A 22471-nucleotide genomic window follows, 5' to 3' on the forward strand; every position below is an offset into this window, starting at 1 on the left:
GTAGATTCGACGTTTTCTACTGAAGTAAACGTCGTCACCACCCGTTATTCTATGCAAGTGTACTCGCACCCGCCTCATCGAAGACTGTAGACTCCTGGTTTATCCAGAAATTATATCGAAGACATCTCATCCTTGCCAAGGCAGGTCCACAAAAATGCCCTTCGTGTGTAGACTTGACTCAATCTCTGGTACTGTAGAACGAAGTCGTCTCCCTTGGCATCCTCACGTAGAATTGGGAATTCTCCAAAGTCATTGTGTGTCCGTATTTCAAAAGGTCTACTGGTCATAAAACTAACTAAAGTTTCTTGTTTTACCCCACAAATTCGTCACTAATTAATATTTCCAACTCTACTAATCAAATATTAGAAAAAGAAAATTTCCTCGCTAAACCAAAAAATCTTTACTACTGAATTCTCACAATAACCCATATCTGACAAACACACTATCAAAAGAGAACTCATAAACGCCTAACAGTAAAAAACCCCTTTATGGTTTATATAACTAGCCTCCATAAAATAATAATGACGAACACCCCTTCTATCCAACCCACATACCCTGACAAATTATATCTTCTATCTAATAGATGAATGCTATTTAGAGCTTAACCCTCATTGCAACATCTCTCGTAAGAAAAGAAAAAGAAGAGAAAAAAAATAAATAAATAAAAATAAGATAATACAACAATAGTAAGTGAACTTTCCCCCTCCCCATTACACAGCGCACATAAGAGAAAAAGAAAAAGAAAACCATCAGTTGTTTAATCATCTCGGACGACGTTAAGAAAGAAAAAAAACACTATATAATTCAACATCTTCCCAAAAAGGAATGTGTACCGTTACAGAATCTGCTAGCGCAGCAACCCTATCGACAAGAAAAAAAAAATCCCCTTATATGACACGTTCTCGTGAAATGTCATAATCGGCATCTCCGAAAACCGTGCAAATCCCCGAGTCATCAATTCCAAAGGGAAGGTTCGCAACCGGACTCCTTACAGCAACTTCAGCAAAAAAAAAAGCCACACCTATGAACACGTCAGGTGCTGAGCATTGCAGGCATAATCAGACTCGCGACGCTAGAAACTCATGATTCTCAAAAAAAAAAATGTTTAGTACTGATCTTCGTAAGCACACCCCCCCAGAAACCATCTCATTATACATAAACCATCATCTTAATAATAACACCACTCAGGTGACATAAATAATTCCTCTATTTAATTACTGACCCCACGCTAAAAAAAAAAACATCTCGTTTCTCAGCTAAAGCAAAACATTTGCCGAAAAATATTACCCCGAAATCTTACGCCAAAACGCCGCAGACTTACATACAATAAGAGAAAAACATTCGAAGGAAACAAAGAAGGAAAAAAAAAAAAATTTCAAAGCCATTCTGTCATCAAATTACAAAAACAGATCACAAGAAAAAAAAGGAAAATGAATGCAATTGCGCGATCATATATTAATTGCCACGACCAATTCTTTTCAATTTCGAGGTATGTGTTAGCTTCGACTGACTGTTCGTTCATTTAAAACTACAAACCTATTTCCAATTTTCTCTTCAAGACTTTAAAAGGACCTTCAAACTTCGGGCCTAGTTGTAATTTAACTCATTTCTCACGTAAGTTTTAAAAATACCTTATCACCGACATTGATCTTGGGATCAGATGATTTACTAATACTCTTTTGAACCATATCTCTGGTGGGTGGACTCGAGATTACGGCTAAGACATGCGTGTCTCTCTCTCGCTGTGGATATCAGCGCTTCAACTGTATCCTCCCCCGCTGGTGAGGCGTAGTTAACAAATCAAATGTGCCTCGCGCTGGATAACCAAACAAACGCTTCAAAAGGGGACATTTAATTGAATCGCTAACCATGTGTTAATGCTATGTCTAACAACGTTAATATATCTGTCCCAATTTCTATCATTACCACCTACCGTTTTCTGAGCGCTTCGAGCACTTTCCTGTTCCGTCGTTCGCAACAAACCCCATTAGCCCCTCGGTCTGTATGGAATAATTGTTACTTTCTGTATTCCCATGAATTCAGCTAAACACTCCAAGGTTTGTTCACAAATTTCCCTCCCCATGTCGGTTAATAGAACTTCGGGTGAACCGTATCTGCAAACGATACCATGAAGAATGCTATTGCTACTTCTTCGGCTGTTTTACTGCTTAATGGGAAAATTTCTACTATCCTTGTAAGTTCATCTATTATCACTAGCAAGTACTTGTTCGCGTATCTAGACTCACAAAAAATTCCCTAATAAGACGTCCATATGTATTCTCTGAAAAGGTTTACTCGGTATAGGATACGATCCTAATTTGCATGACGTTGTCCTAGCAGGCTACATGCGTTGCACACCGCACAATTCCTTACGAAATTTTGCACATCTTTACCCATATTTTCCAAAATTGTATTTAGCCCGAACTCATCATAAGTTTTTTCTATTCCCAAGTGAGGACTACCGAACCTGCAATGAACTATATCTAAAACCACTGGAATTAAGACTTTCGGAATTACGATCTGTGTCGTATCTCCTTACTTTCACTGGTTCTCAAACTTATATTTAATTTTTTCCTAACCAACAGATTTCCTTCTAACTCCAAACCCGAAAAAGGCAAGCTATAACGTTTCTTGGACTAATTCCCCTCTCAGAAATGCTTTCGCATCTGCTAAGACCTCGTCTTCATCTTGCTTTAGCTCTATGTGGGTATATCCCATTGTATTGGCTTCGTTAGTGACCCTGCGCGACTTGAAACCTTCCCACGTCATGAAAACTCCTGCTCAAAGCGTCCGCGACAACATTAAATTTGCCCTCTATATATTGAGCTTTGCATCAAAATCTCTGATAGTTAGAAACCATCGAGCTCTTTTGGGAGACAAATCGGGTTTATTAAAAAGATCAAGTAACGGTTTGTGGTCTGTAAGGACTTCTACTTTATTCCCCATCAGTAACATTTTGAAATGAACTAAAGCTCGACACTATTGCAAAGGTTCCTTATCTATGGTGGCCATGGACTTCTCGTTACTGCCTTTGTCCTGAACTTCTGATATAAAAAGCTATAGGATGAAATTTTTCCCATCAAACTTTTGCATAAGGCATGCATCCTATGGCCTTCCTTGGCTTGCATCAGTCACTAATTTGTAAAAGGTTCCCTTTAAAAATCTGGAAACTTCAAAAACCGGGGGATTCATTAGCGCATCTTTAAGCTTTTGAAAACTCTCCGCCTGGGATTCCTTCCATTGAAATTGAACGTCTTCCCGCAACACATCAGTTAGGGGAGCTGCTATGTTAGAAAACCCAAAACCCTTTTACGAACCTCCTGAAGAAACCGGCGATACCCAGGAATGACTAATCTCTTTCTTTGATCTGGGGATGCGAAAATTCGCTATTGCTTTGACTTTATCGTCATTTACTCTAACCCCTTCCTTAGATATGACGTGACCTAGATATGTGATCTGCTTTTTCAAGAACGAACACTTGGCTAACTTGATTTTCAACCCCGCTAATCTAAAGCCTCCTAAGTACTTCTGTAAGCACTTCCAGGTGTTGCGCGATCGTGTCCGTTGCGATCAGGATGTCATCCATATACACAAAAACATTTTTGCCAATAACCCGTGCAAAAACTGTGTTCACCAACTGGTAAAAGTCATCGGACTGCCCGATAAAACCGAAAGGCATTCGCGTAAATTCATAGTGTCCCTTGGGCACTGAAAAGGCGGTATATTCCTTGCTACTCTCGCTGAGAGGGACCTGTAAGAAACCTTGCGCCAAATCAATTGAACTATAAATATTATGTCCCCCAATTTCGACAAAAAGATCTGGTATGCACGCAACTTGGTAGCGGTCAGGATCGTTTCTCATTTAAACGTCTAAAATCGACGCATACACGGACCGAACCGTCTTCTTAGGTACCGCTAACAAGGGAAAGTTGTAAGGAGACACCACTGGGTCTAATGATTCCTTCTTCTTCCCATCTATTAACTTCTTTCTCTACCTGTTCTCTGATTTGAAAGGTATGCGATATGCAGGAATATAAATAGGTTTTGTGTTGCTCTCCAAATTTACCTTATGCTCTAAGACATTAGTCAACCCAATTTATCACCTTGCAAGGCTACCGTATCCCCAAATTCCGCCAAGAGCCCGCTTATCGCTTCAACGTGTTCGCTATAATCCGCATTAGCCAAATGTTCACTAAAATGTTTGTTTCCTTGATTGTATTTCTGCCTCCGAAAACTCAGGTCCCCTCTACGATAGCCACAGAACCACTATCGCAGTTCCATCATGGAAGTCTACTATATATGTATTTTTCTGGTATCTCCTCCTAACTGTATCATTACAGTTTAATAGCTCCACCCACGTAACCCCATTCTTGGATACACTGTTCAACGATGCCGTGCTAATAATACTCCCCTGGAGCTTTTCACTGTTTTCCATAACACACACATCTGTGGGTTTTCGTCACTTTCTTCAATTTAACTTTTACCATAACCTTTGAACCTGGTAGTAACATAATGTCTTCAAATAAAACACCTCTATTTGTGGTTAATATCTCCCCTTGCCACCGCCCCATACAAATTACCACCCTCAGTATTATCCCCAGCATTGTTAGTATCAGAAACAACATCCATATTAGTATCATCACCAGTATTGTTAGTCATTGTTACACTATGAACTCTGATAGAACTCCCGTAATCATCTCCCAGATCACCAACGTGTGTTTTAAACATTACCTTTCCCCATAACACTCGTATCACCACAATTAATACCACCGAGCACTCTCCTCTTTCAATAACCTCCATGTCCTCCATCTATTCACGTCCTCATATGGTATAGAGGTAATTTCATTTTCCCGATTGTTATCCCATAGCACCCGCATGGATCGAAATCTTGTGTCTTCTACAAGCAGGATGACCCAACAAGATTTTATTACCTAAGGCAATTCCTTTTATTACCAAAAAAGGTTCTGTTAAACACTCTGTCACCGAGAGCAAACCTTATTTGTTACACAAACCCAGGGTGTTTAATCTATGGGCTTGCACATCACACACCGTCTCCGTAGAGGGCTGCAAAGGGTAATTGGAGAACATGGATTGATACAAATTATAGTCCATTAGATTTATTGATGCCCCAGTGTCTATGAAAACCGGGATATCCACATCCCTACTGTTCCATAGACTATGGGCTTGGGCTCTGGGGCGTCCCCCACGAGACCACAATGGCATATACCAATCACCTGTACCCTTTTTGTTGATCGGGCTTCCAAAAAATTTCGCCGATCCCTTTGCCCTCTGGTTTGACCCGCCTGGGAAGTTCTCACATTATAATTACCAGAACCTTGCGGTGCAGGCCTCGCATCTCTCCGTATCTGAGATGGACAAGACTGCCAATAATGCTCAGTACTTTTACACATTCCGCAATATTTAACCCTACACAATTTCTTTGGATGTCCTGGTTTTATTGCAGTTGAAACAACGCAACTGCTGTTGCTTTGATCGAACGATCTTTTGTTATACTCAACTCTTGCACACAGACGATGAGGAGAAGTTCCGTGTCTCTCTGTACTCTATCCCTCGGGCTTGTCCCGTTAAAAATTGTGCTATCCACGGTGGGACATTTAGACCTGTGTTTATCATTTGGGTATAAAGTATCTTCGTCTGAGGTAGGCTCAACCTTTTCATCAAAGCTATCCACTATTGCATCGGGTACCTCGTGTAAGAGCAGGGAAAAATAGATCAGTTTATGAACTTATTTAGAGGGAGATTATCCCCTGTAACCCATTTAGATGTTTTCAATTTTCCTACCCAATCTGCCACTGCATCAAACAGCTTTGAACTATGTTCTACAAGGCTATTAGTGCCTTTCCCCCCGTAGTTTATAAAGACCTCGAAGGTCTCTCACCATATCTCCGTGTTCCTTTGAGCCATATGCTGTTTTCAAAATGCTTGCAAGTCTGTCCAGGTAAGACATTTCGTAAATTGGAAACGTCCTTGACCTATGACTGAGGTCTCCCTTATTGAAATCTAGCAAGCTTTCGCCTCTCTGAATGCCTCTACATCGTCTACTATATTCTTTCCCGCTAAATAGTTATTAACCCCCTCTATGAAAATATGCAAAGGTTGTGACAAAGCGCCATCCACGATCCCTTTGAACGGGCTGACCCCCGCAGAAATGTTCGTCACGTGATGTAGTAGCGTCGTCGGTTTGGTATCTGCCATTTATCTTGTTTCCCAAGGCTGTTCCCCGATCTCAATAACATCAATGTACTTATATACACTAAACCCAATCAAGGAGAAAAAAAAAAATTTCCAACAACAGATAACAAAAGGTAAGCGTGCCCGTCCCCAATCACAAAATCAACCCCCACGAAAATGGCAATAAAAAAAAAATAATAATAATAAGAAAGGGATAGGAAAAGTAAGAACGTAAGGGTGTTTCCGAGCTAACTCGCCTCTCTCTCTCTCTCTCTCTCTCTCTCTCTGGCACGACTTGCCGCAAAAATCCCATCAGGCAAGTTCGCCACACACAAAAACATAAGGAACATGAACAAGAACAAAAAGTTAAAGAAAATCCACAAAACAAAAAAAAAAGAGTAAAAAAAATAAGAAAGAAAAAAAAAAACTCGAAAATACACTTACGTCTTCATATGGACCGTAAACCGAATTCACATACACCGCAAACATGCGCGAACTGCGAAACACTTTAATATGTCGAAAACCAAACTTTTCTCCCCCACCCCCTTTTCTCTCTTTTTAAACACCTTTATTCCGTAATCTCAAGAAAAAATAAACTGGGAACTCTTACCTGTTGCCAACGGTGCCCTGTCTGTAAGATGTCACGAGGCTTATTAAGACTGCGTAAATATACAAAAAATATCATTATTTCCTAAAGCAATTGGTTATAACAAAGAACAAAATGATTAACAAGTCATAATGGCACAAATACCCAAAATCTGCCCATAAAGAAAAACCAATAAGATAACATTCTACCTTCCGGACTAAGGTTACACTCTCAAACCCCAAACAAGTCACACTGTCTAGTATTAGTCAATTAGAGAATTCCATTCCTAATCAACCATGGAATCGGACCCATCTGTAATAAGATAATAGTTATATAGACACCCCACGTCACTCTTTTCAAAGTATTTACTGTAAACAAGAGAATATTTCCACACTTCTCTCTCTTTCTCAAAAGGTAACAGATTTTCTAAGTTTTTAAAGAACGTGTCTTACCTTTTCGATGGGGCTGTTCTCGTCCTGACACTTAGGGTAACCGCTTGTCTCTCCTTTGCACAAAGAATGCGTCTTCCACAAGTACCCTGACCAGTAGGCCTGTAATACGCGTACAAACGAATGCACATGCCTCGCAAACGGGGAACGACCTCTGAGACAAGTTGCTTGTTCAGCCCCCCAAACTACCACTTCCTCTCCTCCGGTGAATGAACTTTGCAGGTGTACCACCCTTGTCTCTAGGCAAGCAGAGCTATGTGACTTTATTATATATAAAAAACCCTTTAAACATATTATTAGCCATTCCCCCTCTTTCACCTCTTTAGATATATATATATATATATATCTATATATATATATATATATAATATATATATATATATTATATATATATATATATATTTACGTTTGTAGATTGCCTCGTCTACCCAGCAGGGTTGCCGATTTGAGGAATTTCGTCTATTAGTGTGACTTTCTGGTGACATCTGGCAACCCTCCGTGGCTTTTCTTCACTTTGCCTTTTTATGTTTTATTATGAAAATAAAGCTAGAAAACATATCCTGCTTATTTATACAAATGAATTTTATAGAAATCCTTTATTTTTCTGTCAAAAATACTTTATATTAAGCTAGTGACATGTAGTTTTCTAACATCACGGAAAATAATTCTACATCGTAAAATACGCATTCTAACCATTAAATCATAAAGTAAAAACAAACAGATGAACGGCATATAGTAACACTGCTAAAAGCCAATGTTGTGAAGAAAAAACGGCATCACTGCTACCCAGCAGTCAGTAAATTATTCATTTGCTAGAAGAGCAACCATTTTTTTCTCTTATCAGCTGACTTTAGGAGGGAAAACTCAGGCCAGTCGGAGTAGTGGGGAGAGAAAAACTCCTTAAACATTATGGACGTATCCAAAGGGGAGTGTGTAGCTAGTTAGGTACATCTTAGGCCTACTCCTAAGATCCCTTATCCTGTGAACTTTCGCTACAAAGGGGCTAACTGGCGAGGATTGAACTCGGACAAGGCCGACGCCATCTAATGCAAGTTCCTCTACATAATGCACCCAGATTTGCCGAGTCCGTGTGCTCCGTTTCCTCACACGCAAGCGCTTGCTTACCGCTATTATCATTATTTTTGGAAACCAGCATTGCGATAGTAGTTGATTTTGGCCATTTTTTCCATAGTGAAAAATAGGAGTGATCCAGGCATTATATGGCGCTCTGACCACTTGTGGCCAATTTGCCTTGCCTTTATCTCAGGCCAGTAAATTTTTCTTGTAAATAAAGGTAAATTTGAGTGATCAGCTGAGTTTTCAATGGCAGCCTTGACCTTCCAAGAATAAAGAATAAACCAATCCCTTTGACAGTTATTCAGTCGTAAGCGCTACAATTTCCACTATTCCCTCTCGTTTTCCCCTTACGTTTGGGCATCATGCCAGCCCCATACATATAATATATATATACACACAAAGTACTAAGGGCATCCAGTGGTCTGAAGTTTGATTCTCGGCTCGGACATCGGAGAATCAAGAGGAATTTGATAGAAATTAATTTCTCTATATAATGTTCGGATCCCACAATAAACTGTAGGTCCTGTTGCTAGGTGACAATTGGTTCCTCGTTTCGGGCCAGCCCTAGGCGAGCTGTTAATCAGCTCAGTGGTCTGGTAAAACCAAGATGTACTTAACTTATTAAGGGTAGCAACATTTCTTTCCTTATTTAAGGGGGTGATTTTGTTTGCAGAATTAGTTTTAGTCATAGTACAAGTTTATTTTTAAAATCAAAATAATGTCACTGGTAAAGATCAAACTTTGAAAGTCACCACACAACTGCAAATGTAGCCAGTCACGCAAATCAAATTAGGGAACCATATATATTTTACACTACAGTTTAAGACAGCATTGTAAAGCTTTATTGGTTAACTGTCAATATAAATGAATAACAACCATGTCAACTGTCAATGTTAAATGAATAAAGTCATTTGAAATAGTTCTGCTGCATTAGGACAATGAGAGCCCAAAAATTATAATTTCATTTTATTAAAGCAACATGACAAAGATTCTTAAACTGCCACAATGGGCTGAGAAGAATCCTATATAAAATGAAATATGATATTCAAGACATCTCTCAAGATGAGGACATGAAATTATGATAACAAGGTTATGAGTAAAAGAATGTTCAAGTGAATCGAACTTTTCTCAGACTGAACTGAGGCGGCATAAGCATAAAAAATGACTAACAACAAAAAAATAAATAGTGCGACTCTTAGCACAGCTAGTAATATCGCGCAAGTGAGGGTAGCCACACCCACCATAATGGCTAGTCATGCCTCGGCATTCCAGTACTAAACATCAACTATCAGGAACAACTTGAAAATGTGCCTTCTTAATACAGTAAAAGATTTACAAAACATCTGAAAAACTTAAACACCTTGAACACAAGTCTAAATATATAGGTGATTATTATTGATGACAAGCATTTATAGTTAGAATAATTCCATTTTTACAAATAAACCACTATAAAGTAAATAACAGAATCTCTCGGCCCTACTCTCAAAAAGACATGATGTATTATAAACTGAGATGACAAATGGATGACAATATACAGATGAAGTACTATTAATAACTATCAACACATTGAATAAAAATCTACCTATAATTATCACAAAAATATTTAATGGATAAGGCCAAATCTTCATTATATCAAAGGTTCAAGAATCAACCCAAAAGTTAGAAAGGTACTGAGCTCCAGAGACCAACCAAACGAGGCAGGGATAGCACTGGACCCATAGCAACAGCTAATGGAGGTCAAGTTACGGTGACTAGCAACGCTAGTTGTCTCCGCTGGGGTGGCAAAATATTGCTATACAAAAAATATAAATCTCTCCTACTTACAATAACCTTTGTATTACAGACAGGCCCATAGCAACGCTATTGCAGGCCAAGGCCACTGTGACACTTTCATTGCAGGGAAAGTGTGCACTCACAGTTACATTGCCCATGAAAGGCAAAACACTAATAATAATGCTTATATATATATTTTTTTTGCTTTTTGAGCAAATCTACAGTATTGGACACTATGACAATGTACAGAGTAGTGTCAACGACAGAACACTACTCTCAAAATAACTATACCTTTAGGTGTCCCCACAGCTAGTTAACATCTTTCAAGAAAAATAATTTTTTTTTTCTTTTGTAGTATGTCAAAAAAGAAAATTATCACAGATGGCCTCTGAAAAAATATCATAAGTCAGCACCACCTAAGCAGGATCAGAGGGTGCCTTTTATGAGTCTTCTTTTTGCTAAACATAAAAAAAAAAAAAAAAAAAAAAAAAAAAAACACATAGGTTATGCTAAGCTTCCTGGAAAAATAATCATGATAAGAACATAACAATAATCACCCGAAATCGACTCATTGTGAAAGGGAAATCCTGACACTAACAACAAACTACATGAGAGAATTTTAACAACATTATCTTCCCTTCCAAAACAGTTCAAATACTTAAAATATATATAAAAAAAAAATAAAAAAAATTAAAAAAAAATCAGTCAAGAAAGCTCAACAGTAACTTGTTTTACATTGGGACTAGAATCACTGGTTGTGTAGCTCCTATTCTGAGACATTAATGAACCTTATGAAATATAAAAAAATTAAAGAATAGCTGCTAGGAAAAAATATTCCTGAGCTCAAACCATGAAGATGAATAGAGTTGTCGTATGGCAAACTTACAAAGTAAAAAAAACTTGAACATCAAATACTAACTTTCAAAACAACTACTACTCTAATGGATTTTGAGGTCAAGAGCTACTAAAGCATACTTAGACTTCCTCAAAGTATTAAAAAAAAATGTATAATGAAAAATTATGTAGAACCCAAATGATGTACGTGAAGTTTTCCAAAAGCTGCTGGTACAGAAATACTTTTAACTTTTAAGACAAAATCACCTGAGTGCCACTACAGTATTTACAATATCCAAAGCATTCTTTCCACTTTCAAAATTCCCTTTATTACTTACTTAAAAGTTCAAATTCACTTCAATCTTCAATACTTAAGCAATATTCATTAATGGAGAGAAAAAAAATACAACTCTTGAATTACTTAAAATGGGCCTATATTGCATGAAATAAATTACCATTATCATTATATCCTTAGGAGTCAAAGCTAAATGCTCACATGCTGCTCTCAAAAAAATAAATAAGCCAAATTCAACAAATTTTGATTGAAATAAAAGGAAGGGGCAGACCCAGAGTCAACTTTTTAACCTTTTCATATTTGATCTGAAGTTCTATTTGTCAATCCTCCACACCACTGCTACCTGACAACAAATACACATCTTAGTTCCTTGAATAAGCTCAATACATTTGGCCTGTACAGAGAAGACATCTACAGTTCAACAAGAGACTAGTCTTAAAAGATCTTCTGGGGGGGGCACATGATTGAGGGACTACTAAGAAGCAAGTGTCAAAAAATAAATAAACCTGACATAATGCCAGAACAACAAGCACTGAGAGTTAATACAAAAATGAAGACAAAAGCTAAATGATAAAGTCTCTCCTGGATCTACCCCAGGGATTAAGGAGAACAGCCCTGCACCTCAGAGCACACCGACCTACAGATTGTAACTGTATTTCTAACAGTGGTCTCTCACACTATACAGCCACGGCTGCTGTCTTCCAGGCATTCGACCATAGTCTCAGATGGCCAACATTAACACAGAGGCTGGGCTGTTCTTTTGTACATAGATCACTCTGTGCTCCAGTTGGGACAGTAATTGTGGACTAAATAGCCACAGTGGCCATAAAATGAAAAAAACTGAAGAGTATAGGCAGCCGAAGTGGAAGAGGAGCAACAACAGACATTGGATGTTTAAATTGAAGTATTTTCCACTACTACTTGAAACAATAATGATAATTGCCTCCAATGAACATGATTAGTTGCTAACTTTCATTTACCTATTACAACTTACATAGGAAAGGGGTGTGGGCAGTAAAAATAAATTGGATAAGACGTATTTGTGAAGCCCTAGTATTTAAAAATTCATTAATGAAAAAAACTATTACATGCAAATAATGATATTTTCAAATTTTAAATATATACAGTGTATGCTAAAATTTGAAACACCCCCCAATACATGCCTACACAAAGTTTAAGGCACTGAGAACAACAAAAAGTGCAACACTAAATCTTCACGTAGCGCAATTAAGAGCCAAAAGATCCACGAAGTTGAAACTTGAAGGTACTGAAGTTGTTGGGGAAGTTGATCCTGAAAACGAAAGCTTACATTAAACATACGCAATTAATTACTAAATAAAAACAGAAATACAGCACTTTCTACTTGGAAGGTAAACCCAAGCAAATAGTAGATGCATCGTTCATATTACAACAGACTGAAAACTTCACCTCAGAATATATAAATACCTCCACTCTGCTGAATTTTTTTACTCTGGGCTGCAGCACGCCTCTGATCAGCCAAAAGTGGCAATCTCCTGTATGGCTTTACGCTGGTCTTCATTTAAAGTGAGTTTAATGCCGATACCATGGATGAGCATTAGATTCTATGTCTGTGGGGAAAAATCATTACCATCATCAGTAATTATCCTGCACTGTTTTACTGTTTCATCATATTCCTGCAGTCTTTAAAGTACTCAAATATTTATTACATCTCTTACCAATTTTGCTGATCCATATATGTAAAGGAACATAAAATGTACATAGGCCTAAGTCTTCTTGGCAATAATACCGAATATTTACCTTTAAAATTCCAATAATTCCTTTTTGATATCAATCCCATGAATTCAACAAAAGCTGGCTTCACAGAATAACTAGCTTTGCATATAGCGTAACACACCTTCAAAATCACAAATAAACCAAACATTTTTTTTTCCTTCAATATGTAACATGTCCCACCTGCACACCTCACCAAAATGTAAACAAACTTTTTAGAGCCTAATTGCATTGTCCAAACCAATCCTTTAATACGACCATGGGGAAGTGAACTGTCCAAAAGTAGGTTAAATAGGGTAAATACCTAACTGCCATGGAATAATAAATGCTAAAGTCTATATGCATCAAACAAATGCAATTCTAACTTGTTCAAAAGTAGCCAGCAAAAACCTCTTGGGTTATATGCAATTTCTTTGATATATACTTCATTAACCCTTTTGCTTACTGGTGTTCGATACAAGAAAAAAAAAAAAAAAAAAAAAAGTAAAAAAAAAAAAAAAAAAAAGATACACACAATAAGATTGCAGAAACCAGTAAACAAGATGAGGATCCTTGTCAGGGAGTGTTCTGGTATTTTTTAAATATATGTAATATTATATTTGTTTTGTATAGTTTAAGATTTCTGGCTACACATGTGGTAAGGGTAGAAGTTGTTGTTATTATATATGTATGCTTGAAACAGACCTTCTTTCAAACATGTTTTATTACAAATAATGGCAGAATTCACAGAATTGATTTTATATAATTCTTTCAATTCTCCTTAAGATTTGTCTTTCTAGACAGTTGCTTAATTATACTAACATGCCAGAAAGACAAATCATCAAGGATAATGAAAGAATTCTGTATAAAATCAACTCTGTTGAATTGTCTAAATAATTTTAATCAAATATTATTATTCTAAAAGGATTTGTTTATCAGAACCTCTGAAGCTAATAAAGGCTCTTCTCAGGTTGGTTAGTAAGGATGGGACAGTTAGAATAAAATAAAAAGGAAATCTCACAAAGGGAAACAAAATATTCATGATTATAATGACCTTAGAAAAAAACATATATCAAGGAGCACTTAATGAATCAATTATGGCACAAAAAAGTGGATATACAGTCAAGATAATTACATAAATATGCATGTATAAACTAGGTAATGGACTGAAGATTTTATCTGAGCACTCAACTCCCCAGCCAAAAACAAAAAAAAAAACCACTCAAGAAACCCTACTAAAAACAAGGACACAAGAAAAAATATGCAAAAACATATTCAAATGAATTTTAAGCAAGTCAAGAGGACACACCAAAACCCCCACACAAAAATAAACAGAATGACTCACTATGCATAACTTCTTTGAAAATCCAATATTCGTCTACTTCACATTCTTCTTTATCTAAGGGCGTCGTAAAGGATTCTAGAGCAGTTTCATCTAGCTCATCATCCAATGCATCGTCGTCGTCATCATCATCATCATCCTGGTAAATGGGAAAACTTACATTCCATACCTTTAGAGCTGATCTTCCTTCATGAATTAATGCACTTTTTCATCTTTTCCAAAAATACCAGTTTTCCACTCCTTTATTCATATTACATCAAATAAGAAATTAGTGGTTCCTCATTGGACGAGTGGGTAGCACACTCTCCATCATTCTTGTAGCCTGAGTTTGCTCCCCACTGCTGCCAATGCGGAACCAGACAAATTTATTTCTGGTGATTAAAAATTCTTTTCCATTTCTCGATATAATGTGGTTTGGATCCCACAAGAAGTGTAGGTCCCATTGCTAAGTAACCTATGGTTCTAACAACGAAAATAAAAATCAAATCCTTTGGGCCAGCCCTAGGAGAGCTGTTAGTCAGCTTAATGGTCTGGTTAAACTAAGATATACTTAACCTTATCTTAGTAACAAAATATTACTATACATTACCTGAATCGTTGTCGTCATTGGGAATGGTCCCCCACCTGCAGCTTTATTAACTTTTTCTTCTAGCTTTTCTAAATACTCGTCCCCAGCGTCATCAATTTCATCCTCATCACTTTCTAACACTTCTGAAATTCCAACGTGTATGTTAAGATGCATGAGTTCACCAGAGTAAATAATGTGCATATTTCAAAACAAAAGTAAAACATGTTAGTATGAGTTCAAAAAATACAAACTTAAGTTCTGCAGAATAACATCATAATCATACCGTGTTCTAGATCATCGTCGTCATCGTCATCATCATCGTCGTCATCATCTTCTTCGGCAGCTTTAGCTACGAAAAATGTTAACATTGAGTAATTTTACACAAATTGAGTAGAGAGAAATGACAAAATGGATACCTATATGCAATGTATATACTCGACTATTACTTTAACCAAGATCTGCAATAATTTTGGAAGATCAGTCAGTAGAACAAATTCAACCGGCTACAGTTTTGTTATTGTTACCTGCACAGTACTGTACATACTCTTAGAAGCAATACATTCTGTATATTATCTCTCAAAGCTGAATAAGTACACCATACAACTTAATTACAAAATGACATTGTGATAAAGTTTTATATATACTTACCAAGTAATTACACGGCTATTGGTTCTAACCACGTTAGCTTAAAAATTCAAAATTAGCATGTCGGCGCTACATGGACATACTTTACTTCAAAGACATTAAGAATGACTTTGGACTTGAAAGTTGCCAGCACTGAATAAATGCTTGTTGCTTCCTTACCTGTCAAGAGAGCTAATTACAGGTGGGTACTGCCTCTGATTGGTGCTTCTCTCAATTTGTAGTGTCCATGGCAGTATAGCCAAGGGTAGCCCATACATTAATGGGAACTTTGTAGCCGAAGTAGTACACCATATGCTAACCAAGTGCCCTTGCCCTAGGCATAGACCAGAATAAAAAGAACAATGCTCTCATCTACACTGCAAATTTAAAATTACTACCCAGACCGCTAAAAACGGGTGGGTACTCTATGTACAACATAGACCCAAGCTTCCCATAGACTCAAAACCTTGAGTTCCCTATGCTTCTTCTCCCATCATCATGCCAGCCACGGATAAAGGTCCTTGGGGTAGTGTGAAGCAAAGAGACACTTGCTTCTCCAAAATGTCGATTGCAGAATCGTTGAGAGGGACATGTGTCTAAATGTCAGGGAAGTCGCAACTGCCCTGATTTTGTAAGCCTTAATCTTAACTAAAGGAGAAGTCTTCTTGAATCCGAGAGAGCAATTCAAGAGATCAATTCCCTCATAAGGAAATGGCATTCTTTGAGAGACATCAAAAAGGGTTTTCCTACCGAGCACCAAAAGTTGTTCGAAGGGTCCTCTAATCGTCTATCCTTTGCAGAAAGTACCCTAGAGCCTTTACAGGAAAAAGGAGCCTTTCTCGTTCTTGTCCCAGGATCTACATTAAGTTCTTGATGATGCAAGAATGAGGGCAGGGCTTGGAAAGAATCATTTTTAGCCAGGAACTCAAGAGACAATGAGCAAACCGCGACCCCCACAAAAAACTCCCTCTTTTGTCTATTGCCTGTAGCTCACTAATACGGTTGGTGGTAGCCAGTGCCAATAAAAAGTGTTTTCTTGGTGAGGTTCCCGAGTTAGGCATCCTTGAAGAGGTTTGAAGGAAGCACCTGAAAGCCACTGCAATACTATGTCCAAATTACAAGAGTTCCGGGAAGAACTTCCATTTAGTCATTTCAACATACTTAACCAAGTCGCATAGGTCCTGGCTGAAGGCAGATCCATACCATTATGTTTAAATACTGAACTGAGCACCAACCTATATTCTTTGATAGTAGAGGTTGATAACTTCCTCATGGTCTTTAGAAAAAATATGGTCAGCTTTTTGTCTCATAGTTGTCTCAGATGTTATGGCAGCTACACCATCTCCTGAATACTGCCCACAGAAGACAGTTGTCAACACCCAAATGCTTCTGCAACCTGTCTTACAAATATGATATTGTTATTGTACAATAAAGTTTTGTACATACTTACCTGGCAGATATATACTTAGCTATAGACTCTGTCGTCCCCGACAGAAATTAGAATTTCGCGGCACATGCTACAGGTAGGTCAGGTGATCTACCCCCCTGCCGCTGGGTGGCAGGAATAGGAACCATTCCCATTTTCTTATCAGATTTTCTCTTCCACTTGTCTCCTGAGGGGAGGCTGGGTGGGCCATTTAATCGTATATATATGTGAGGTAAGTATGTACAAAACTTTATTGTACAATAACAATACCATTTTTGTACATTCAACTTCCCTGTCAGATATATACTTAGCTGATTGGCACCCTTGGTGGTGGGTAAGAGACAGCTATTTACTGAATAGACAGGTAAACAACATACGTTGTAGGTAATAAATAAAACCTTGGTTCCTATTTGTTTAGGCGGAAGACTTCATAGCTACTGCTTAGGAGTCTGCTTCGCCTCAAGAGCCTCAGCGAGGATGTGACCTATGGCTAAGAGTTCTTGTGGGTCTGTCGATGGGGTCTTATCCACTTACTCGACAGAGCCTGATGGCATTTGTCAATGGGGTCTTATCCACTTACATGACAACACACCTTGCCTAATGGCATAATTAAGGAGCACAACACCGATCCCGATCACCTGATCCTAACACGAGGGTTAGTACTGATATTGAAAAGAGTTATCCCCAAACTCTTTTCAAACAATCCTAAAAACTCTATGTTAAATAAAATTTAACTCACTAGTTAAGGATCAGTATCGGCTCCCTATCCCAGTAACGTATCCGCAGACACGTATAAACCAAGAGAGAAGGGTCTCTCATAGGTTATCTTGACATCCTTTGGGTAAAGGGAAGTCAACACAGAGTTGCATCTCCCATATGTGACAGCTAATATGTCCTTTATTGACATATTCTTATGGAAAGAAAAAGAATTCGCAAAAGCTCGCACTTCATGCGCTTTAATTCTCAGCTGTTTGAAGGAATCATCAAGGCACTTATATAGAAGGCCAGGGCGTTCTTTCTTTGATATGGATCTCTTCTGGATGAAGCTGGAGATCCTGGCGCCTCGCTTGTGGCTAGCACCTCGCGCCTGGCTGGCGCCCGGCTGGTGCCTCCCCTCTTGCTGGAGCTTCGAGCCTGGCTGGAGTTTCGAGGCTGGCTGGCGATGTCCACATCGGACACACTCGCCTGTCCGGTCTGTCCGCCTCTGGAGGCCCGCGCCTTGTCCGCATCGGACAATAAACGCGCTCGTCCGAGCTGTCTGCCTCTGGCGCTTTTCGCCTGTTTTGCACTTGGCGCCAAGCTGGCGCTTCGTTGTCCGAGGATCCTGAACAAAACAGACAATAGTTTGTCCGGAGATAAGATGAGAGAGAAGTCTTCCTCAGAGGAGGATCCTTCGTGAGTACTTCCGTTGCTGACGAGATCTATTCCTGCATGTTCAGGAGGTTTCTCGTTGCAGTATCTTCCCTCTCCTTGCCCGAAGGAGGGGAAGGAGGTCTGGAAGTCGAAGATGACTCCGAGCCGAATGTGAGCGAACCCAGGGCTTTCTTGGCTCTAGTCGTATCCCTCCGAGTACCTTCTGGGAAGTGCTTCGGGCCCTCATCTCACCCCAAAGACTCTGTAGGAGGCCCTTAAGCGCCCTGACTGGGGAAAGAGACCCTTCTATCTCTTCCCCTCTTAAATGGGAAGTCCCTTGACTTCAAAGCTCTGAGCCAGAGTTAGAAGGGTTTTAGTTCTTTGCCAGAAATAATGTGCTGGCAAGAACCAATAGCCGAGTCTCCATTGAATCCGATGCGAGACTCCATACACGAAATTCACTTGTCTTCTTGGTAGTTGCTAGGGCCAAGAGAAAAAATGAATTTTCTCCTAAGATTTCTAAAAGAAGCTTGATGAGGAGGTTCCAACTTGTCGGAACAAGGAATCTGCGGGCCACGAAAAGATTCCAACTCGAAGTACATGATGTCCTACTCTTGGTTGTCTCGAGGTATCGTATAAGATCCCGAAGATCTTAGTCCTCTGCTATTTTTAAGTTCCTTTGTAAAGACAGAGTATAGTCTGCTACTGTATTCTTTGATAGCAGATATATCCAAAAGTGATTCTTCTCTCAGAAAGGGAAGAAAACAGCCCTGTAGGTCACAGAGGTATTGAAAGAGGACAGTTTCTTCATTCAACCCAGCAAGATCTGCAGCACTTCTTTGTCTTGACCATGACACTTGCCATTCTTGAAAAATCCTCTCATTCATGGCAACTTTTCGTCAGTCTGTGGGCCTGCCCGCAGAACAGCACTCAATAGGGTGGATAGGGTTTGGAGGTCCCTTTTCTATTTTTTCCTTTAGTATCTAAGTGAGGCTGATAAGAGTATACGGACTCTCTTGGGAAGGCCTTTGGAAAGTGCTGTAGGAAGGACATGACCTCTGTGAATCCAGCCTCTCGAAGGCCAAAATGGGACGAAAGGCATCATCATCTCTCCCTCTGATGCCAGTAATTATCTTAATACATCTGTTAAGCATTTGTATAGGGGTTGGAAAAAAAAATAAAAAAAAAAAAAAAAAAAAAAAAAAAAAAAAAAAAAAAAAAAAAAAAAAAAGACTAATATTTATTCCCCTTCCAAACTAAAGGATGGCGTATATTGCTACCGCTCTCGGAAGACTTCAATGCTTTGGATCAAGAATAAGGAAGCCGTCTAGAGGAAGCCTCTTCGTCTTCCACATTGCGAAGAGATCTAAGAAAAAGACGTATCCCAGGTTTCCACAACTCTCTTTCCAACGAAGATTAGTCAGACGTCAATAGTTATTATCGTCAATCGAGACGATTCTCACTGACGTGCAACATCGTGCAGTGAACCTCTTGAGGATTGTTACGTTCCGTGCCTGTGCTCAAAACAGGTTCTCTCGTGTTAACTCGGACAGGGGCGAAGAGAGAGATTCTCGATGCTCCATGAGATATGAGAGAGCTGTGGAATTGGCGTAATTAATTTAAAAATAATTTCGTCCCACCCTGGGATCTAACCCCCGTCCAGTTAGATGGGGAACGAAAACAGGAACGGACCGTGACGCTACCGAGCCTGCTATCAGAGGCTACTGAACCCTTCAGTTAAGAACTCGCTGTATCGAGGAATTGTAGAGTCAACTAAATTGCTTGCAATTCTTTAGATTATGTGCCAGGACATCTGTACCTCTGCCAGGTTACCCGGCACACACTCGTATGTTATTTACGTTTCTTGGTAGGAAAAATTATATAGGTCTGCATTGCAGTCCATTCAGGGAAACAAACTTCTGCCACGAAGAAATGGTTCCCAGCAGACTCATCCATTGTATCACTGAGCATGTTCCGTTCTCTAATAAGGCTATGCTTTCATAAGCATGAGAGCATTATATAATATAGTGCTATTCCGCGTTAGAATTGTCCATAATTGTTATATTGCGGTAAACAGCATTGAAAAAGTGTAAGAGATCTTTCTATTGAAAGCTTCTTAGCAAAACGCAGACAATGTTTATTCATGTTTGCCTACAATTCCCCTCAATCCGAGGTTAAGGTCCGTGATTGTAGGGGAGAGATACAGTTAGCCAGTCAATCCCGTAGGAGAGATGTAATCGACCGCTCATGACAGAGTACTAGATGGTACTGTGTTGGTCTACAGTGACAGCAGTCTACGTTCGCCGTCTCGGTGTTCTTCCTGAGTTGCCAGCTACTCCATTCAATGAACATTCGCCGTCTCGCAATATTCTTCCTGAGTTGCCAGCTACTTCATTCAATACAGGAATAGGTTTATTAATATTATCGAGCCGAAAACCTGGTTCGAGGATTCGGAAGAGCTCTCCTTCACTGGTTAGAGGCTCTTCCAGGAAAAAACTTGGAGACTAAGTCCATGAAGTCTTATATCCAATAGCATAGGAAGCTAGAGCTTCCCTCTTCAGTCCTCGGTTCTCACTTGAGGATCTCCTTCGGCTAATACTAATTCTCTTTCTTGTCAAAGGGAACGAAGAGTCTGTATCCCTTCTCTCTCTTCCTCATCGAGGAAAGAATGTAGTCGAGAATTAGCTGTTCCAATGACTACAATACTCTACGTATTTTACCTTTGCGTTATTTTTTTACTGTATGGTTCAAGTCATATAAGCGTACCGAAGATTCCTCTACGGATGGCAACCGAAAGGACCCTTACTCTAAAGTGCAATTAATCAGTACTCCTTGCGACATTCCAGGAGTTTCCGGTGTAGGGACAACGCTTAAAGGTATTATTACGATAAAGTCTCCTCAGCTTCTGTATTTAGCGAATCCTGTTTCGCTTAAATATATTTGCTTGCAAGTTTCCTATGCTTACACAATAAAACGTTATTAAGATCTTTGTCAATGAAAACAAACCCCTTTTCGAGACAGAGTAAATATTTTCGTCAATGTGTTACACACTTGCTGGACAAAACTTGTACTATGTCACTAATGAGGAAAAAACGCACTTATATGAGAGTAAGTAAACTAGGAATTCGAGCATATAGTTTTTCTGATAACCGCCAAAATCAAGGAAGGGGCAGGATTCCTAATCCGAGATTGGGCTTACGGTAGGGAGAACCTTAACATTCCCCTTCTGCAGCGCCGTCTCGAACGCAGAAGAGAAGAGCTTCTTATCATACTAGTATCATCCTGACAAAAGTGACGGCCGCCTGTGAGACATCTTGCGCCTTTGCCAGGAGAAGGCTAATCCTGATAAAAAACTAATGAGGAGCCTCGCGGCTGACCTCTCTCTCATAAGGCGATGCAGGAGATCCTGGCGCCTGGCTGCTGGAACGCGGCTCGCGCCTGGCTGGCGCTTCTCATTTGCTCCTCATTTCAAAGCGGGCTTTCCAACTTCTTCCAGAGTATGCGCGAAAGATCGTCCGAACTCCAAACTTGTCCACTTCTTTGTCTTGTAAGATGAAGAATCGGACGAAGAGACGCACTTTATGAGGATGCCTTTCCAATGGCTATCCTTGGCAGTCTGGGTCACCACAGATCCTGCCGAGGGGACTCCTGATTGGTGGGGATTCTCCGTAACCTCCGTAAGGCTTTCGACATTCCTTCTCCTCTGGGCCTGTGAGCTTGGAAGAGGTCTAGGCCTGGGAGCGAGACAGAGCCGATTAGACGCACCCTCCACTGCACTGGGAACCCTATACAGGCAGTCCCCGGCTTACGACGGCTCCGGCTTACGACGTTCCGAGGTTACAACGCTTTTTCTTAATATTCAATGGAAAATCCGTCCTGGGTTACGACACTTGTTCCGAGGTTACGACGCTGACGCTTCCGACGCTCCGAGTTAACGACGCTTTTAAAAAATGCATGCTATGATAAAAATCCTTTATAGTTTAGCACAGTATATAATAAAAATATGTTTTTGGTTACATTACAACAAAAATTTTGAGGTTATGATGATTTTCGACACTTTTTTTTTCGTAGAAATTTTTTGAATTTTTTTAGGGACGCCGCATATGCGGAACTAGTTTGCGGGCGAATGAATACACTAGCTTGGGATGCGCAGTTCAAAAGTCCAAAAGCGCATATAATGAAAAAATCATTGCTTGTTTCCAGTACATAATTAACAAAACT

The 22471-nt window shown here is 39.3% G+C and overlaps 2 protein-coding genes across 5 annotated transcripts in view; one reads left to right on the plus strand and one right to left on the minus strand.

Annotated features, from left to right (window-relative positions):
* LOC135212006 (multidrug resistance-associated protein 1-like) overlaps positions 1–22471 on the plus strand; it is a 198822-nt gene that overhangs the window by 31714 nt on the left and 144637 nt on the right. The gene's annotated exons all lie outside the window — the stretch shown is intronic.
* The window catches only part of LOC135212194 (importin-7-like), a 37241-nt gene continuing 27527 nt past the window's right edge, over positions 12758–22471 (minus strand). Inside the window, exons 7-10 of the mRNA XM_064245639.1 lie at positions 15131–15196; positions 14869–14990; positions 14283–14418; positions 12758–12795 (exon numbers count right to left, since the gene is read on the minus strand). Of these exons, the coding sequence (XP_064101709.1) occupies positions 12758–12795; positions 14283–14418; positions 14869–14990; positions 15131–15196 (362 nt within the window). The remainder of the gene's footprint in view (positions 12796–14282; positions 14419–14868; positions 14991–15130; positions 15197–22471) is intronic.

The sequence above is a fragment of the Macrobrachium nipponense genome, chromosome 40 (assembly GCF_015104395.2).
Source record: "Macrobrachium nipponense isolate FS-2020 chromosome 40, ASM1510439v2, whole genome shotgun sequence".
Classification (NCBI taxonomy): domain Eukaryota; kingdom Metazoa; phylum Arthropoda; class Malacostraca; order Decapoda; family Palaemonidae; genus Macrobrachium; species Macrobrachium nipponense.